This window comes from Strigops habroptila, chromosome 6, assembly GCF_004027225.2.
Source record: "Strigops habroptila isolate Jane chromosome 6, bStrHab1.2.pri, whole genome shotgun sequence".
NCBI classification, from domain to species: domain Eukaryota; kingdom Metazoa; phylum Chordata; class Aves; order Psittaciformes; family Psittacidae; genus Strigops; species Strigops habroptila.
The window spans coordinates 36938248-36957328 of record NC_044282.2 but is presented as its reverse complement, the minus strand read 5'-3'; the positions used below and the strand labels follow the sequence as shown (position 1 = coordinate 36957328).

The 19081-nt window shown below is 41.2% G+C and overlaps 1 protein-coding gene across 2 annotated transcripts; it reads right to left on the bottom strand.

Moving 5' to 3' along the window:
• Nucleotides 1-1763: 1763 nt before the first annotated feature.
• RAB23 (RAB23, member RAS oncogene family) lies at nt 1764-16745 on the bottom strand. Of its 2 annotated transcripts, none has more exons than XM_030490352.1 (7): nt 16588-16745; nt 14047-14248; nt 13175-13260; nt 10601-10757; nt 8971-9053; nt 7658-7750; nt 1764-6791 (listed from the first exon to the last, which is right to left on the bottom strand). In XM_030490352.1, the coding sequence occupies exons 2-7, from the start codon at nt 14199-14201 to the stop codon at nt 6652-6654; spliced, it is 714 nt and encodes a 237-aa protein (XP_030346212.1). In that variant the 5' UTR covers nt 14202-14248; nt 16588-16745; the 3' UTR covers nt 1764-6651. The 2 variants fall into 2 exon arrangements, with proteins under 2 accessions (XP_030346212.1, XP_030346213.1); XM_030490353.1 differs by having other exon boundaries at nt 16584-16738.
• Nucleotides 16746-19081: the final 2336 nt, after the last annotated feature.

Here is a 19081-nt window from a genome sequence, read left to right as displayed (position 1 = left end):
TTCATTTCTCATCATCACCTGTGAAGCCACAGAGCAGAACAGTTGAATTCTCTGACACCATATTCATTCCTTGTGTGAGATGGGAGGTGCCGGGGCTGTAAACCCCCTGTACGCATGGAAACACGCTGCAGTTCTGGGAACTTCTTGGGAACCTCAGCAGCTGTGAGGGCACCGACACTGAGTTCTGTTTGCAGAAACGGCACTTCAGGGTGGCGCTTTCGAAGAGCGAAAGTTCCAGCTTTGAGATAGATTGGGAAAAGTTTCCATGAATTTGGTGAGATTAATTTTATCATTCCACTTTAAAAATCACTGCTTATATTCATGTGTTTTAGCTCCTTGTGAATTTTAACAAGCAAAGTAAATCTTCCAGCTAACAGCATTAAACACCTTGAAAATAACACACAGCGGGGTTGTTCTCAGAAACTGTGCTGTGAAGCAGTCAAGTTGAACATAGCTTAGTGCTTAGAATATTCCTTCAATATTTGGGGGATTTAAGGCCATTATAAGACAATTTAGGCCAAAAGCATTAAGGTTTTTTTGTTTTCCTTTTTAGATCCTCCTCATTGTACCAATAGCTATTCTTTTCTGTAGCTCTCGTGCAAGTGTTTTTGTTCTCAAGGACAAAATGATCACAACCTTTATATCTAGAGATGAGTTAATACTGCAGGTTAGACTTACCTGACCTAAGTAACTTGTTTATTTTTACCATTCTTTCTTGTCTGTTTGCCTTCCACTTCCCTAAATCCCACATTACCTGACCCCCAGGAGGTCTGCAGTACAGCCATCACTACCCTCTCCTGTGCTTTAGGCCTGCATGCTGACATGCCACATCCAGTAAAGATCCCACATATGTGAACAATCCAATTTTAAAAACATTGACACTGTCCAAAAAGTTTCTTTCACACAGTTAATGTGAGTAAGACACAGCACAAGACACTTTGTTTTGCTTTTAAAACTGGAGTTACCTCGGGGGCTGCCCAGCTTCCCCAGGCTGAACACAGAACAGCTGCACAGTATGTAAAACCCACCCAGATACCATCAAAGCTTCGCTTTCTCAAGGTCTTCACTCAGTTGTAGTTAAGCACTTCCCTGACCTAAAACTTCATGACCATAAAAATGTGAGTTTTCTCACCTTTCAAGGTTCTTTCTTGCCTAAAACATTGCCAATTAATCCTTATTGGGGTGTTCAGCAAGCAACTTGTTTTCCTGTGTGCAAAACCACATGCAGGAGGAAGCAGGAGTATATTGCTTCCCAGATTCCTCAGACACCTGGGCGAAGAGGCAGACTCATGCCGAGTTCTGTTTTACTAAGAAAGAACAATACAAAACCACACAAAACCCAAACCACCAGTGAGCATTTACCTGTTTCTTTTCAGAAAATGCATCAGGCACCTTTGATACATTAGCAGTATTTTAATGCCACTTCCCATGTCTACAACCATTCATTTAAACCTTGTCACTGCATTAGCCAGACCAAGTGTGAAAAACAAAGTGACCGGAAAGCACAGAACAGAAATCTGTATTTCATACTGGAACTGTGCGGTGAAGAAGCCAGAGGCAAGGGCTCAGAAATGGCCCTTCTGCTAGGTGGGGGTACCTAACGTGCTGCCTCGGATCCCAACTGCTCCCAACATATGGACCGGAATCAGGCAAACAAGTTTTCCGAGCAGGTTCAGGCTGCACAGCTAGGGTTAGGGCAATTTTTTGCAATAGGCCGACAATTGAATATAACCACGAAAGAAAGACTTGTATCAGACCAAACAGTAATGAAATAAACATGTTTAAGTTGCATGGTACAACTAATGTAACTTTTGTAACGAGAACAGCAGAATGACCTCTGGGGATTTTACAGGACCGGCATGCACAGAATATTCAGTTTTAAACATTTATTTTCCAATTGAGGATTTACCGTAAGTTATGTTGAATTTTTTTTCCCTAAAAATATATTACATTTACTTGAGATCATGACGGTGATAAAACCAGTTCTGAACATTATGTTTTGACCATTCAGATTCATGTGAACTTGCAAATAAGAGGAAGTCATTTATTAGTAACAATGCATCTTCACCCTCACAGTGAGAGCTGGATTTCTCCTGGTCCAGATTCAGGTTTTTTTGACCAACTTTATTCGGTCCTGCTGAACCACATTTATCTTGGGAAGAGAAGGAAGAACACTCATCCACAAATTATTTATCAGTATTACCCTGCTACTAGAAACCTGAGAATGAGTCTAGTTCAGCAGTGGGACTCACCTGGCCTTGAGATTACTCATACAGAGCACTTCTTTGACATGGAACTGTTTGAAGGGTTGTCTTAATTCTATTACAGCACCTTTCACCTTAAATCTAAGCATTGCTGCATTTTTTCTTCTCTAATTTTGATTACCTGTTTGAATGCCATATTTCACACAGAGAAGTATTTTCTTCTCTCAATACTGTTTGAGCATTAGAAGACAGGCACAACTGTCACTTCCTACAGGAAGATAGTAAGGTGGTTTTGATGAAACCAAGCTCGTTGCTCTCTGGTTTATGCACCATTAGCGTGCAGGTACTGCAGCTTCAACCAGAGGTCTACGATTACATTTAGAGAAGCAGTAGGGTCTAGGTAGCGCCACCGGAATCCAAGCAGCATGCTTGTTAGTTTGCTGTATGACTGAATTCCCACAAGAGGGTTCTGCAGGGCAAATCATTCATTCAGTTATTACCTGGTAGCTACCAACTTGAAGATGAATTCAGAGGTTCAAAGTGCGTGTATGCTCAGTATTGTGCAGGTACCACTGTGTAACTACAGGCAGTGCAACGTGGTCAGCTGCACAGTTCCCTTTAGCATAACATACAATTGCAGAAGCAACGCAAAGAGAAAGCTACGTGTCGGATACGTTGTGTAGCCCAGCAATTGAGGAGGGAAAAAAAAGATGATGCATTTTACTGAAGCATAAAAAAATTAAACAGGAAATCAAGTGACAGTATGGCAATGCAGGCATTTTGAGTAAAAATGGTAAGTGTTGCTCCACAATTGTCTGAAGTGGAATATTTCATTTTCTTTTTAAATTAACTACCCATCCCCCATGCACAAAAATCTTAGTGTGCTCAGTCTTACAACTCTGAGATTCCTTATTTCCAGTTGGAAACACATCCCTAGCATTACAGCTTTGCATCAAGCAATGTCCCACTTCCTGGGAGAACACCCATTCACTGAATGGACACAACACGGAAACGGAAACGACAGGGGCTTTGGTGTCACACTTACTTCACTAAGGCTTTAACAATTACTGAGACATTTGGTATTTTAATGGAGAGGAGATGAGGCCAGTGTTTTCAATAAAGATTAATGTGGGTGCTAAATGTCTAGGTGTGCCTCTGCATCCAAAAGGCGCAAGTTCCTCCCACTGAGGAGTGAGGTGAATACCTAAGGATTCCTGCAATGCGCAAGTCACCTGGTTTCCATCTCCACACTAACCCCAGTAGGATAAACCAACAGATTTTCAAGCAGTGCACATGCAGAACACTCCCCAGAAAAATGCTAATGGGGACAGTTTCCACCTCAGTCGTTCTCACTGGAGAACAAGCACTGCAAAGTCACAACAAAGAAAGAGCCACTTTAGACTTAAGACGGGAATGGAATGAAGTGAAAGCTCACTGTTACCCAATGCTGCACGTCTATATTCCTACGTTATAGTGCGTGTACTGAATTTCAACATATCCTAAATTTTGCAAGTCTGTCAAGTCTCCACCTATAAAAATTTCTACTCGGTTTTCAGGCCTTAAAACAGTGGTTTATAATGACAGACCTTAAATACAAATGGCTTATGTAATAGTATGATGTCCACTGTATAACATGTAATAGTACAAATGGTCATTATACGTAACACAGACTTATTTTTCAGTACTCTGTACAAAGTCAAACAAGGCAAAAAGGATGTTTTGGACACTCTGTGGCTTGTTTCTTTTTCAAGAAAAATTAATTAAAACAGGTGAAACTGGCAGACAGACACAAAATGTAAAAGTTCCCATATTAAAAACAGTTGTCAAAACTCTTCACTCATACCCTCTATCCTACACCCTGAAGCTGTAAGGCGGCCGCATGATGTACAATTGTAAGCCTTATGCTAAGTACGTTACTTCTGAAATTGAGAAGACCAACAGACTCCATTTATACATACATACATACAGGGATTAAACACACATGTTAAAAAACAAAGGCCTTTATCCAGGAGAAACTACAGGAAACATTACGGTGAAGTACACACACTTTGCTGCACCAGCAAAGGGGATCGAGTGCCTTGAAGGCCACCTTAGTGCCAGCAACAGGAGATGCTCTAACAGCTTGTCAAAGAAACAACGGTACTTGGTACAAAGTCTAACACAAGTAAACGTAAAATACAGAGTTCAGAGATCTCTGGTGTTTGTGCATAATTCACCAAACACTTCTCTCCCTGCAGGCAGTGGCAAAAAGTACATTTCAGTTTTCATACTCATTGACTTAGTAACAAAGTAAGTCAAGCTTCCTACATGAATTCACACAGTGAAAAGTCCTTCCTCCAAAAATATATAGGATCACTCAACTCATTTTCACTCTCATACACCGTTTACAAAACTATTAAAACTCTGAATTCTTTCAAGCAGCATATTTTGCATTTGTCACTGGCAGGTTCATTGTAGAAATCCTAGAAAGTTAAAACTATACCATACAAAACCATGTAAACAAAACAATACTTTTTACAAGGCATGCGTGCTCTTGAAGAGGATTAAAAAGTGTTTATTTTTGGTCAATAGAAGATACCTTGCTTAGCATTTTTAACAGCACCGTAATGATTTAGGAGCCTAAGCCCATATTACTTGAATTGAGATTTGGACTCCTAAACATCTAAATCAATTCTGTAGAGTTATTTAAGCACTTTGAACAATTTTTGCCATGTCTCTGATCTTGCAGAATCAGATTTTCTGTAGCCAGCAGCTAACTTTGAATGTGAGACGACATTCAAGAACGTCTCACAAACGTCATGCAGTCACCAGCTACAATTTTTTGGATCCTCCATGACTTAGTTTACGGTATCTATGAAAAAATTTTCCAGAGAAGATAAATATTTTGTGACACACATGTTGCAAGTTCCTTTTTCATAGACAACACAGGATACAACAACCGAATTTGAACAGGAATACGATATATGTTTCTGCTGAATAGCTATTAGTGTCAAAGACTGTTATTTGTTCAACTGGTTAAGATAGAGAAAAACAAAGTTACAAAAACATCTGTAGCACAGCATTAAGTAAAAAGGAGCATTTTTGGCACCATACATTTTTAAATCTAAGCTTTTAGGCCCAAAGTAGAGCAAGTTAAATATACACAGTGGCAGCTGGGAAAGCCTCATCCGAAATGCAACATTTTGAAAGGAAACTTTTTTTGGAAGATGCTATTTTATGATCATTGTCTGATCTCCAAGGAACAAATACACTGGAATTTAGCCTAATTATTCATACCAAACATTTACGTATACCTCAGCATTCGTGTATATAATACAAATATATTGCACCAACAGAACTGCCAGAATCCATATAATATAGTCAGACATAAAACATAGTGTCTTCTTTTTGATCTTCATTTATCTTCTTAGTGTCTGTCTAACGAATTCTAATGTTTTCTTTGAAATTTAGCTGCAAGGTTGCTACTTTACCTTGGGCCATAGTGTTACAGTGTCCTGGTTTTGGCTGGGATAGAGTTACTTTTCTTCCTAGTAGCTGGTGCAGTGCTGTGTTTTGGCTTTAGTCTAAGAACAATGCTGATAACACACCAAAGTTTTAGTGTTGCTGAGCAGCAGTTACCCTGATCAAGGACTTTTCAGTCTCTCAGCTCTACCAGTGAGGAGGGGCACAAGAAGCCAGGAGGGAGCAGAGACAGGACACCTGACCCAAACTAGCCAAAGGGGTATTCCATACCACAGCACGTCATGCCCAGTATATAAACTGGGGGGAGTCACCCGGAAGGCCCAGATTGCTGCTCGGGTTGGGCTGGGTATCAGTCAGTTGGTGGTCAGCAACTGTGTTGTGCATCACTTGGGTTTTCTGAATTCTCAGTTATCTTTTTTTTTGTTCCCTATCATTATCAGTATTGTTATTGTTGGTATTATTCCTATTATCCCTATATTGTACTTCAGTTACTACACTGTTCGTATCTGAACCCGTGGGGTTTACATTCTTTTGATTGTCCTCCCCATCCTGCCTGGGAAGGAGGAAAGGGGGGTGGCAGTGAGCAAGCGGCTGCATGGTACTTGGTTGCTGGCTGGGTTTAAACCACAACAGACGGTCTGTACCTATACTTGTAAGTATTATCCTTGTGCTAAACGTGCTTTGCAATTCAGCAATACCTAGTTCATAGCTCTGTAAATAATTCCTTGAAAAAGAAGCTTGCCTAATTTATACGAAGTGCACGGGGCAGCCGCGGTTCTGTGTTTTGCCACCAGGTGTCTCACTCCCCACACCCAAAACCACTGCATCAGCAAGGTTATATAAATCCACCCTCTCTCAAGAATCCCATAGGCACAAGATTTGCTAAAGCACTGGTAAAAATACCTCTACAGCTGGCTTTATTCTGTATTCAATTGCACAACTTCATCCAATTCACTGGCTTGGGTTTTCTTCCTCCTAAAGTGGTCTAAGGTATGCTGCAGTTGCTGAAAGGACTTCTGTTTTTCTTGGTCCTCTGTTTGTTTGGTTTCAGGTTGATGACATCTCCTCCATTAAGAGTGCTAGAATTTTGGTTGGAGTCACTCCCACCATCTGTGTTAAAAACACCTACAGAATTTAAAGACAAAAAAAGTATTTGTATTTCTTTACTTCCTGTAGCACAATACATTAACACTTCAGACACAACTCTTACTACTGCATAGTAGGACATCTCAAATGCATACTCTAGTTTTTAAAGGCTTTTTCTATTTCTGGGTCAATTTTGCAGCTAAACTTGAAGAAGAGCCAGTTGGAATTACTAGCCAGGCAGTATTTAAAGCAGGTTTCCATCTATGTAATTGAAGGGCAGCATATGCACTCATCTGCATATGTGTACGCTACTAATAGCATGGTAACAAAGTTACGGTTAGTTGAGCAGTATAATAAAAGAAAAACATGACAATTTTAAAGTTGGAAACTTTGCTGAGATAAAGGTAAGGAAAAAAGCCTGAATAAAAGGGGGTGTTTTAAAAAGGAAAATAAATGAACTGACTCAGAAGTGCTTTAAAGAAGGGCTATGGAAGTTCGGTATTCCCTTACAAAAGGCAGTTTACAAACACGTTCTGATTACATGCCAGATTCTTTCACTGTGAGTCTCCAGTAAATCCACACCAAGATGAGTAACACTAATACTAATTACATTAAAAAATCCAGCAAGCATCCTTTCTCAAGTCCTTACACAATCTTTGTTTAAGCAAATTTAATAAAAGAGCACTTGCCAAACGTTTGCTAGAAACTTTAGTACATCAGTTTGAGAGTCATGTAACTTTAGAGAGTCATAAAGTTATTTTAGAGAAGGAAAGGAGGCAATATCCTAACATAGGAACATAATAGACCCTGATTCACCTTGTATTAACTCCATAAGGAAACACGTGAGACCGTAAGCTGTGATGGCACAAAGTAATGTTTATGGTTTTTTATAACAGTATACATACCAATCTTGTTACTGCTTGTATGTACTAGTTCTGGATCTTCAGCTGTCTGTTGCTTAAGCCTTTGAAGATATTTATCAGCTAAGTACTTAAAAACTGGAATGTAAAAAAAAAAAAAAAGGTGTGCTTAAAAATACTCTTCATATCAGCACTAATACCTCTGTATCAAAATTCTGCGTGGTGACAGGTTTAGCATGATCTGGTAGGTGATTCTCTCTCAGCAGGCCTGTGTACCTGAGCAGAATCCAGGCTAGTCCAGAGTCTACCCAGGTCTTACAGCCTGCAGTACTTGCACAGCAGATAGAAACAATTCTCCTATAATAAAGCTGCCACATACATTTTGCCAAATGTGCGAATTCATGCCACCTGGAACTTTTAAAAGTTATATAGGAATTTAACATATGGTTTTTTTTGCAAGAAGTCTTAGAATAACAGCAGTCATGTAAAGTCTATTAATACAACTTGGCAGCAACATTTCTCTAATTAACTCATGCTACCCTCATTTGTATTGGGGTATAAAAAGTCTACCTAGGATTCTGGAAAAAAAACCAACACCCAACCAACCAAACCAAAAGCTATAGGAGAATTTTCAGAACCTATATGTGTTATGATTATTTATATTTGTAATTAATAACTCATGCAAAGATACAGAAACATTTTACATTTTCTCTTGCAGATTCATCTTCCAAGGTGTTAACAGACAAGAAACAATTAGTTTACTATTAAGTTTGCCTGATTAAGCAAACAAACTTATCAGACTCATATTTATTCAAACATACCCCACAAAAGATAGTGACTGAATTTTGTAACAGTACTGTTATGAAATTATGTACATTTAACAGTGATAGTTGGGAACTAGTCAAATGTCACCTGCAAGAGATCCAATCTTTTCATATACTTTATTTAACTGAACTATTAAGTAATTGTTTATATCAATAATTAACAATTACAAAATAGTCTGTTCAACAATTTATATATTGTAGTAATTGAACTTATACATATAATTTTTTTTCAAAGCTCAGTGCTTTTATGACAGTCATTAGGACTAAGCAGCCTTAACACATTGGCACTTCTAAATATTGAAGCTATGCACTGATTGTGGAAGAGAAAGGAAAGATGTACACAAGGAAACGGGCCTAACACACTGATACCAAGTAATTCTACTTGGTTGAAAGTGTCCTGCTAAGGAAAATCAAAAGGATTACCAACAGCATGTAACAACCTGAGAAATAACAGAGCAGCTCCAAACTGGAGCGCTGTACAGCACTGCAGAGCAGAGGGACAGGGCAGGACAGACACTCTGCTGCACCTCGTACCTTCAGTTACATTTAGGTCTTCCTTCACAGACGCTCGGTAGAACCTTAACTTTAGCTTTTTTGCCAGTGCTTCTGCCTCTTCACTGCAGAACAGAAGAAGATTTTGTAAATACTAATTTGTATTATTTGTCAGCATTTACTCTTATAGACAAAATGCTTCATGGTAAGTTAAACATAGCAAAGTGGGTTGAGAAATACTCAGTCAAAAAATAGCTGTTCCTTAATTTGTTTACAGTATCTCCACCTTAAAAAGATGGTATTTTACATGCAGTTTCTCTGTAACCAAAAGTAATTGCTTTTCAAATATTTATTGACTTCATTAACTAAAATTTCCCAAGGGTTCAAAGACAGGTGTCAGTGAAACCAGAAGGAAAAAGGCTGTAATTAACAGCACTAGAATCAGAACAATTACTACTGCAAAGTCAAAACAACAACAACAAAGTAATCCTTAAGTATGCTTTAATGAAGCAATAGACTCTGCAATCAGATGAGTGTGGACGTGAAATCAAGGATTACTTTCTTCTGTGAAGTGAAAGAAAACTTGTGTGAAATTTTAAGGACAAGTTGAGGAAACTTATGAAAATTTCACCAAGGGAAATCACGTCATCAGAAAGATGATGTTACTGAGGCAGATGGAGTATTCTGAGAACAAAACCTAAGTGACATACCATGAACAAAGGAGGAGTTCAAATGCAATTTTGCTTTTCCTTTGAAAAATCCTCAGTATTCTTTGCAGAGGGAGTAGAAGCTGATTTATGTCATCAATGATAGCAAACAGAGAACAAAGAAAGCCAGTGCAGGAAACAACAAAAAGAAGAAAGAATTTAAATCTCTTAGGAAGATGGTAGAAACAAAGAAGTGGAGAATGGTCGATTTTGTGCAGTATTTTCTACATGATATGCTGTGGTAAATAAGAGTTAGAATTTGTTAAGCTGATTTGATGGCACAAATGAAATTGGTCATATATACAAAGGCAGAATGAACTGACAGCAAAACCTGTAAAGAAAAATGCAGTGAAGAAGGCACAGCACCATGCAGTTGGAGAATATTACCAGCTATGGATTTCTATAGAGTTATAATGTTTTGATAAAAATGAGCAATAAAAACAAATTAAAGAAAAGTGAAGCAAAGAATATTAAGTTACTTTTCTAAACAACCTGTTTAATACTTCTTCATCATTTTAGGAAGCATTCACTAGGCAAACTAGACAATGTAACTTCACTGGTGCACAGCACAGTTTAACAGTATCTGTAAATTTTAACAGGAGAGAAAATCTTCAGGTTTAGAATTTCTGATTAAAAAGAGAGAAAAAAGACAGAGAGAGAATTATATTATGGCACAATCAAACTCTTTGTGTTATTCCTCTGTTTTTCTGGCTGACACTTCAGAGGAAGGCGTGAAGTAAACAGAAAGCTCCTAGTTTTGTAAGCACATCTGCCCAAGCAACTACACTCATGCAGCAATACCTGTCACCTGTGCTCCTAGGGCACATTTCAATGCAGGGTATGGGTTTGACAACCAAGATACCATAAGTCTCCACCACGAACTCCCATAAATTTATACATTTTTTAAACGTGTGCATACAGAGGGCATATACTGTTCTTTAAAAACAGTAAGATAAAACTCCTACTTCTTTATGCAAGAGTCATCAAGAAGATCAATCTTATTCTGCACAAGAACTGTGGGAATGTCTCCAACTTCAGTCACAACTTTTTCCTTCCAGGTAGGGATTGCTTTGAAGGACTCTCTGTCAGTTGTAGAAAACACAAGAACACAAGCCTGGGCTCCTAAAAGTATACAAGTCAAGTACAAATACAAATAAATACAAATCAACCAACCAACAAATGAACAAAATTATCTATAAAGTATTTAAAATATAAGGGATTTTCAAGTTTCTCCCATCAAAGTGCACTTTTACCACCACAAGTGGTGGCTTGTGTCAAAGCAGTGGTCATAAATTACCCTGATGAAAACAGATTGCCATATTATTTTGATCATTATACCCGTTTTTCATGATGGCTACGGGGCTGTTACCTTTCAAGCTATTTCCAGCATGCTGCATGTATGCAGGGGAGAGAGTAGGAAAGGGTGTGGAAAGGCTGGAAAAAAGGGAAAGAGAGTTTTGCTTATTGTTCACTGTTTTGCAGACAGCTTAATGGAGGCCAGAAGGCAAATATTTTTCTGCATGCAGGATCTGTAAAGCACACTGTTCTTTGTGCTACAGTAATTCTGATGTTGAAAAGCAGAAAATTTAGAGTTTTCAGAGGAAGCTGTGATTACTTCAAGTAAATTGTTTTGGAGAAAATAAGTGTATTTCTAATTCATACTCGTTCTATCACAGCACTATGATACATTAAAGAAAGTGTTTTATACCATTTTTGTTACGGTTTTGTAACAGCCTTAACATACAATAGTTAAACCCCATAGACACCGAGAAGGTACTTCCACAGCTGATTAGTGAGTGGTCTTTGACTGTTCAGTAGCCCTTTGTTATCTTTAAGAAACTACTTTTCTTTGCATATGAACACACAGAGAAACACTTTATTATTTATATGCCTTTAATATATTTGCTATTGAGTAAAAGAATGTAAAAGAAATAGATAGCTAATGTCTTTGAGACTAGTGTCATCTTGTGGTGAGTATCACAAACTAATTACACATAGAATGAAAAAATATTTCATCAGCAGAATTTTTTTTTCCTCTGAGTTTCACCAAATATCCCCCATTCCTGTATTCTGTTTGTCTTTGTGTTTCTTTGACACAAAGCACTTGAGTTCTTTTGTGAGGTTTCCTTTTATTTAGCTTTTAAAAGCCAAGTTCAGTCTATCTTTACAAAAGTTTTCCTATGCTCTTTAAAATTCCTTCACATGCCATTAAGATCCTTCCAGTATGATTTTATACAGAGTAAGAACTACCCTCAGAATTTCAAATCAAGCTCTACCAATAAAATAGTAGCAGTGTTCCATAATTTTCCTTATTATTTCTGTTCTAAAATTCTGTTTGTTTTCCCTAGTGTCCACACCATATTCTAATGTATGCAATTATTCTAATGCAATTCCACTTAGAATCCGGTGAGATAGGTGTAAAATGAATTATTCTTTCCAAAGCAGGTTAGTTTGCATTTGTCAATGCTGAATTTAACCTATCACCTGGCAAACCAACTTAATAAAGCCTCCCACGTTCTTTGCTCTACTAGAGATGAGAATATTTATTAAAAGACTCTCACCATCTGTAAGCATCACCTTGTCCAGTTTTAAGACTAGAAAACCTATTGTGAAGTTTCCACTCTAAGAGACTTTCACTTCTTCTCTCTCCTTCCACCCATTCCTTCTGAACTCTAAAACATGGAGATAACTGGGCAATAGTAAGTTCAGAGGGCAAAGTTCTACCATATGGCAGGTAATAAGGGGGTGACTTACATCATCAGACCTCCTTATTCAATTTATATATAGCGCATGTAGAATGCAATGGACAGGGGCAGTAAAAATAACTCAGTCTTTTTCCCATCCATTGGGTAATTAGTTTGTCAAGAACTGAATCATGGAATCTTTGCCAAGTTGTTCGTATCTCCCACGTTTAAAACCAAAAAGGCAAGATTTTCACAACCACTGTTATGTGCAAAGAAAGCCTAAACATGCAATTTGTAACTGGCTAAATAGATGGACTGCCTTTATATGACTGAATGATACCGTTTCCATTTTATGAAGTAAATACACTTTCCTTATTACTCCGTTGTGTTAACATGTTCAAGGCAGCCTGTACTAGCGAGAGAACTATCATGCCTAGTAAACTATCATTCTAAGATGACTGGTGGATATTTTTTCCCTTGGATTAATTTCTAAGTGCCTCAGCCATAGCTTTGAGAACATTTACAAATACATGTCTCACAGAATAAAACTCTTCTAGAGGGAAAACATAACTTTGTGTCTGATTGTTTGAATGGCTACGTTCTGTGAAGTTTCTGCACAAGCATTTGTCTCATTTTGGTCTATGATTTTTAAAGGGCACTGCTGATCACCCTGCATGAAGTGGCATTTAATTAAGGCAAGGATTTTACATGAAGGGGAAAAACATTTAAGAATTGAAAAAGGCAAACATCATGCTGTGCACAGACATGAAATAACTAAAATTCTTAACACAAAGATAGGAAAATATTTCAGAGATGTGCAGACAAACTGTCAAATGACAAACATGGTATTTTCACCTCTGTAGTAGGCCTTAGTTATTGCATCAAATTCTTCTTGACCCGCAGTGTCCCATAACATTAGCCTGACGTCTTCATCATTAACTCTGAAATAAACAACACATTTTTTTAATCCATACAGTGAACAAAAGCTATTCGAAACAACTGACATGGAAATACTTCAATTTCTACAACAGCAGAGTAATCCAAGTCAAACTGAACTTGATTTAAATATAATGTAACTTAATATTAATGATGGTTCACCTCTGTAACATACTATGGCAATAGTCACTCAATGACATTACAAGCTCTTTACTGACAATATGTATTACATATTCCTCTTCCTTTCCTAGACATCAAAACAAAACTTAGGTACCTGAATAATGCTCCTTTTGTCTTTTTAATCATCTTACAGACTTTATAGAGTTTTCTGATTTCTCATTACCACAGTATTTTCCATTTTATCAAACATAATTGGGTATTATCTCTTGATATTGCATGCAGACTAAATCTATAGCATATTTATTTTTCCACAATAATTTTTATCTATATTGGCTAATAAATTTGTGTAATCCTTTTATCATAAGCACATCTATTTCTTCCACAAGAAATTAAAAAAAATAAAAATTAACAGGTGGTAGAATACAACGGAAACTTGTCAAAACTCTTAGTACAACGGAAGTTCCAAATTTTAATTAGAATTCTAAATCTTGGACAGAAAATAGAGTGATATAATTTTAGCCCACATGCAAGAGAGAAAACAACTCCCTTTACTGTGCTTCGGAAGCAGCAGGCCTGGTCTTCCAAGCCTTCATAAATCTGAGGATGGCAACACAACAAAGAAAGAAAGGGAACGGTAAAAATCAATAGCACAGCAGCTGTTTAATACATACTGGATTTGTCTTTCCAGGAAATCTACACCAATAGTTTTCTTGTAGTCTTTTGTAAAAATCCCTTTGCAGTATCGCTGAATCATACTGGACTTCCCAACAGCTCCATTTCCTACTACTACCACCTTGATAGCCACCTCCATATCTTCTTCCAACATCTCTGCGTCTCAGATGACCCTCTGGCTTATTCAGGAAACGACTGATTCTGTAAACAAAGTAAACGGCTATGTTCAGAAAAGCGCTGTGAAAAGAAAGCAAGAGGAAGGATGATCACACACTTCAGGAATCACACAGTACAATATTTCCATCTCTGTCACAGGCTGCTTAAGTGATCTTGGGCAACCTCCTTTCAGGCAGTTGTAGAGAGCAATAAGGCCCTCCCTGAGCCTTCTCTTCTCCAGACTAAACAACCCCAGTTCCCTCAGATGCTCCTCATCAGACTTGTGCTCCAGACCCTTCACCAGCTTTGTTGCCCTTCTCTGGACCTGCTCCAGCACCTCAATGTCTCTCTTGTAGAGAGGGGCCCAGGACTGAACACAGGATTCGAGGTGCAGTCTCACCAGTGCCAAGTACAGCGAGATGATCACTGCCCTGGCCCTGCTCGCCACACTATTGCTGACACAGGCCAGGGTGCTGTCGGCCTTCTTGGCTGCCCGGGCACAAGCTGCTCATGTTCAGCTGCCAATCAGCACCCCCAGGTCTGCTGAGCACCTTTCCAGCCACTCTTCCCCAAGCCTGGAGCGTTCCATGGGGTTGCTGTAGCCCAAATGCAGGACCCAGCACTTCAGCTGTCGAACCTCATACCACTGGCCACAGCCCATTGATCCAGCCTGTGCAGATGCCTCTGCAGAGCCTTCCTACCCTCCAACAGATCAATCCTCCCACCCATCTTGGTGTCATCTGCAAACTGACTGATGGTGCACTCGATCCCCTCATCCAGATCACTGATAAAGATACTAAACAGAACTGGCCCCAGGACTGAGCCCTGGGGAACACCACTTGTGACCAGCTGCCAAATGGATTTAACCCCATTCACCACCAATCTTTGGGATCATCCTTCCAGCCAGTTTTTTAGCTAGCAAAGAGTACACCTGGCCAAGCTATGAGCAGCCAGTTTCTACAGGAGAACGCTGACCAGTTCTGCTGACCCCTCATTACTTCTCCAAGAATCAAAATCTCTATCAATTTCATGATCAGTACGCCCAAGGCAGCATCCAGACATCACACTGCCTACAGGTCCTTGTCTGTTCACAAACAGCAGGTCCAGCCTTCCCTAGCGGGCTCCCTCACCAGCTGTGTCAGGAAGTTATCTATCTTCCACACACTCCAGGAACCTCCGACACTGCTTCCTCTCTGCTGTACTGTATTTCCAGCAGACAGCTGGTAAATTGAAGTCCTCCACGAGAACAAGGGCTAACAGCTGCGACACTTCTCCCAGCTCCTTAGAGAATATTTCATCTGCCTCTTTGTCCTGGTCGGGTGGTCTGTAACAGACACCCACCACGATACCTGCCTTGTTGGCCTTTCCCCATGATTCTTATCCATAAACACTCAACCCTACCATCAGCATCATCAAGCTCTAGACAGTAGAAACACTCCCTTATCATACAGGGAAGGACCTTGCCAGCACACCGTTCATCAAACACTGGCATGCTGCCCCCAGGCTTATCTCTAGTGCGCCTGGTTTTAGCCCTTTCTCCCTTCAAATCTAGTTTAAAGATCCTGTGATCTTTAAAACTCCTGTGTGAAGATACTTTCCCCCCTTTGAGACAGGGGACCTGCCAGCAGACCTGGTGTCCATGATCAAAGAACCTCAAATCCTGGTGACACCAGGCTCAGAGCCAGGTGTTGATCTGCTGGCTCTGCCCATTTCTTCCCTCCTCATTCCCTGCAACTGGTAAGATAGAGGAGAACACTTCTTGTGCTCCCAATCCCTTAACCAGTCATCCCAAGGCCCTGAAGCCTCTCGTGGTTGCCCCTCTTGTTACAACTCCATCGCTGTCTACCTGGTAAAAGCTAGGCTTTCCCCGCCTTTTGCTGTGCCAGGATACCAGCACAGTAAGACTTCGCATCTGCAGGGCAGCAAATTTCCCCCCAAGAGGTAAGCAACCCCCCTTTCAAAGGAGAAAATACACCTATTTTAAAGACTTTGCCCACACACAGGCGCCCCGTGCTGGAAGAGCTGGGCTACCCGATACCTTCGCTCCAGCTCGCTATGCAGATAACGTGTCTGGACTGCCGCTGGTCGCACTCAACACCCGCACACGAACGTTTCTATCGGGTATTCGGCGAACGCTGCTGACCCCGCGCCAGCTCTGCCCCCACGGCTCTGTACGGCCATGTGAAGCGAGGACCGACGCTCGGCCAGGACCCACCTCACGGCCACACCGAGAGCGGAGGCTCGGCCCCCTCCCGCGGCCCCGGCCGCTCCGCTGCCCGCCCCGCCGCCTCCCCAGCCCCGCTCCCGCCAGCGCCCTCCCGCCCCGAGGCTCTCCCAGCCGCCGGCCGGAGCCTCGATTCCCGCCCGCGGCCCCGCTCACCGACCCGTTCCCTTGCAGGAGCGGCGCGGCCGGCGCTCCCTCAGAGGGCACGGCGGCAGCTCCACCTCAGCGGCGGCGAGGCAGGGAGGGAGGCAGGGCAGGAGGGAAGGCGAGAGGAAACCGCTCGCTGCGGCCGACCCAACCCGGACGCACATCCCGGCTCCCCCGCCCGGAAGCGCCGTCAGGACCGGGGGCGCCGCTCAGGGAGGCGCCTGCCCGCTGCCTCCGCCCCCGCCGCCGCGGACCCCGGCTGGGGACGGGCCCGGCCCGGCCGGGGCGTTCGTCGGGAGCCGTCCCGTGGGGTTTGGCTTCGGGGCCGTTGCCGCCCGAGGGAGCGGTGGCGGATGGGGTGTGCCCGCCTGGCTGTGCGGGGTCTCGGCTGGGCTCCTAAGGGGAGATCATCTTCCCGGCCCCCAGGTGCCTTCATCCCTGCTTCGCTCCCTGTCCGGCGGGCCTTCTCCCTCTCCTCATCTTCTGTGGGTAGCGAAACTGTGTGTGACCATCCATGGGCATTCCTCAGGCTATTACTGAAGGGAGCTGCCCTTCTTGTGGGCAGTACCCATGGTTTTTTGACCAAGGTCTGGCCGTGCCAGGTCTCAGCCCGTTACCGTGGCACATGGTCTGCAGCTCCCACGCTTACCTAAAACAGAATGTGATAGGTTTTAGTGTAATTATAGGCGTGACTAAAGATCTGAAGATCTTCCATTGTTAGGTTTGTGGTTGGTTTTTGTGGTTGGGGTTTGGTTTGGTTAGGTGGGGGTTTTTTTTTCTTTTTTTTTTTTTTTTTTTGTGTGTGGTTTTATTTGGCTTTATTTATTTATTTATTTATTTATTTTTAGATTAGGCTCATAAAAGATGTCCCCTGCCTAAAAACCGCTTTCTCTTTCCACACTGCAAAGTGCATCTCGTTGCAGGGGGTGGCAGCTCTCAGTGCCCCCACAGCACTCCAGATACTCGAGTGTGACCAAGTAACACTTGGGTATTGCCATGTTCAAGTTGCTGAAAACTGCCTTGCACACTGGCAATCTCTCTACCCCTATCCCATGCTTCCCAGCAGGGGAGGTTTACCTTGGATAGCAGGGGAAATTTCTTCACCAAAATGGCCGTGAAGCATTGGAACAGGCTACCCAGAGAAGTGGTTGACTGACTGTCCCTGGAGGTATTTAGTAGATGTCTAGATGTGGTGCTTGGGGACATGGTTTAGTGTTGGTCTTGGCAGTGCATGGTTAACGGTTGGACTTGATGATCTTAAAGGTTTTGTCCAAGCTAAAGGATACTGTGATTTACTCAAGTCAATTGGTGCTGCCTGTGCCTAAATAAATATCTTTTGGATGAGTGCATTTTATAGCTACACCTCGAAAGAACAGTTAAATATTAGGCATGCAAATTCATGCTTTCATTTTGTTAATGCTGATCCTGCTGTTAGTCTCAGTCCATCTGATGCCAGGGCTTGTGTATGCCAAAAGGCCTTGAGTTAAGAGAGCCCTCCTATTAACTCTAAGAGAAACCTGTTACCTGTTAATGCCCACGTAATTATGTCAGAAATGTTGCTTTTTGTACTTCTCAGGTTTCATCATCGAGGTGCATGACTGGATTGATCTCACCTAATCCTATACTGCAAACGTTCATGGTGTGTGGTTCACCTTTAGATGGCTGTCAGGTAGTCCAGGTGAACCACTCCCTCAGTTCTCTCTGTTGACTGGAAGGGGGACCTGTGGCCACAGCTGTGTAAGATTAGAAGGGACATATCCTATCCTGAGTGCCCTAATTTAGGCAGTAAGTCAGTGACTGCTGTAAATATTTACAGTTTTTAATTTTCCGTTCTGTGAATTCCATATATTAGGTAATGCTTTTATGAAGTGTAAGGCTGGGACATGTATTTCTGCCATACTGGCAATGCGCATGTATTTCTTTGTGAAACCCCAACAGTCCAGTGAGGTTAAACCGTTCCAGCATGTGTTATGTGGGTATATTGAGAGCAATTCAGGGAACTTTTCTTATCATGTCCCGTAAAGGAAAGAGAAGAATGGAGGAACTGATACATTCAGAGATATCAAGGATTTAGCATATATGTGATTTGGTGACTCTCATGGTGAGATCAAACAGTGGTGTGACTTGTTTGCAACTAAAACAATTGTATCTCTTTTCTGTGTGCCTAAATTAAAATTCCAGTCACTGGATCTTAATACATCTTTTCACAGAGATTGACTAGCACCTATTCTTGGATATGTTTTCCATTTGCATCTTCCAGGATGCACTCATGAAATCAGCTGTGAAACTTCACTTCAAGAAACTGGATATCCCAAGCCCTGTAAGACACCTATCATAATTTGATGGCATTATGATATAATGCTATAAGCATTATAATTTTCAGCATCTAGACCACTTTCTGTGACACTCCTTTGAACACTTTGCAGTATTTGGATGTTGTAAACGGATACACCAAATTAGGAAGCAAATTATACCAAATTAGTGTTATAGTAGTATATGTGCAAAGG

Excerpts from the sequence above, each read along its gene's own strand:
- RAB23 (XM_030490352.1), bottom strand. The coding sequence starts at position 14,201 with ATGTTGGAAGAAGATATGGAGGTGGCTATCAAGGTGGTAGTAGTAGGA. Across the intron at positions 9,054-10,600 it reads GATGACTCTTGCATAAAGAA|TGAAGAGGCAGAAGCACTGG; the intron begins GTAGGAGTTTTA and ends TCTGTTCTGCAG. Across the intron at positions 6,792-7,657 it reads TACAAGCAGTAACAAGATTG|GTGTTTTTAACACAGATGGT; the intron begins GTATGTATACTG and ends TAAATTCTGTAG.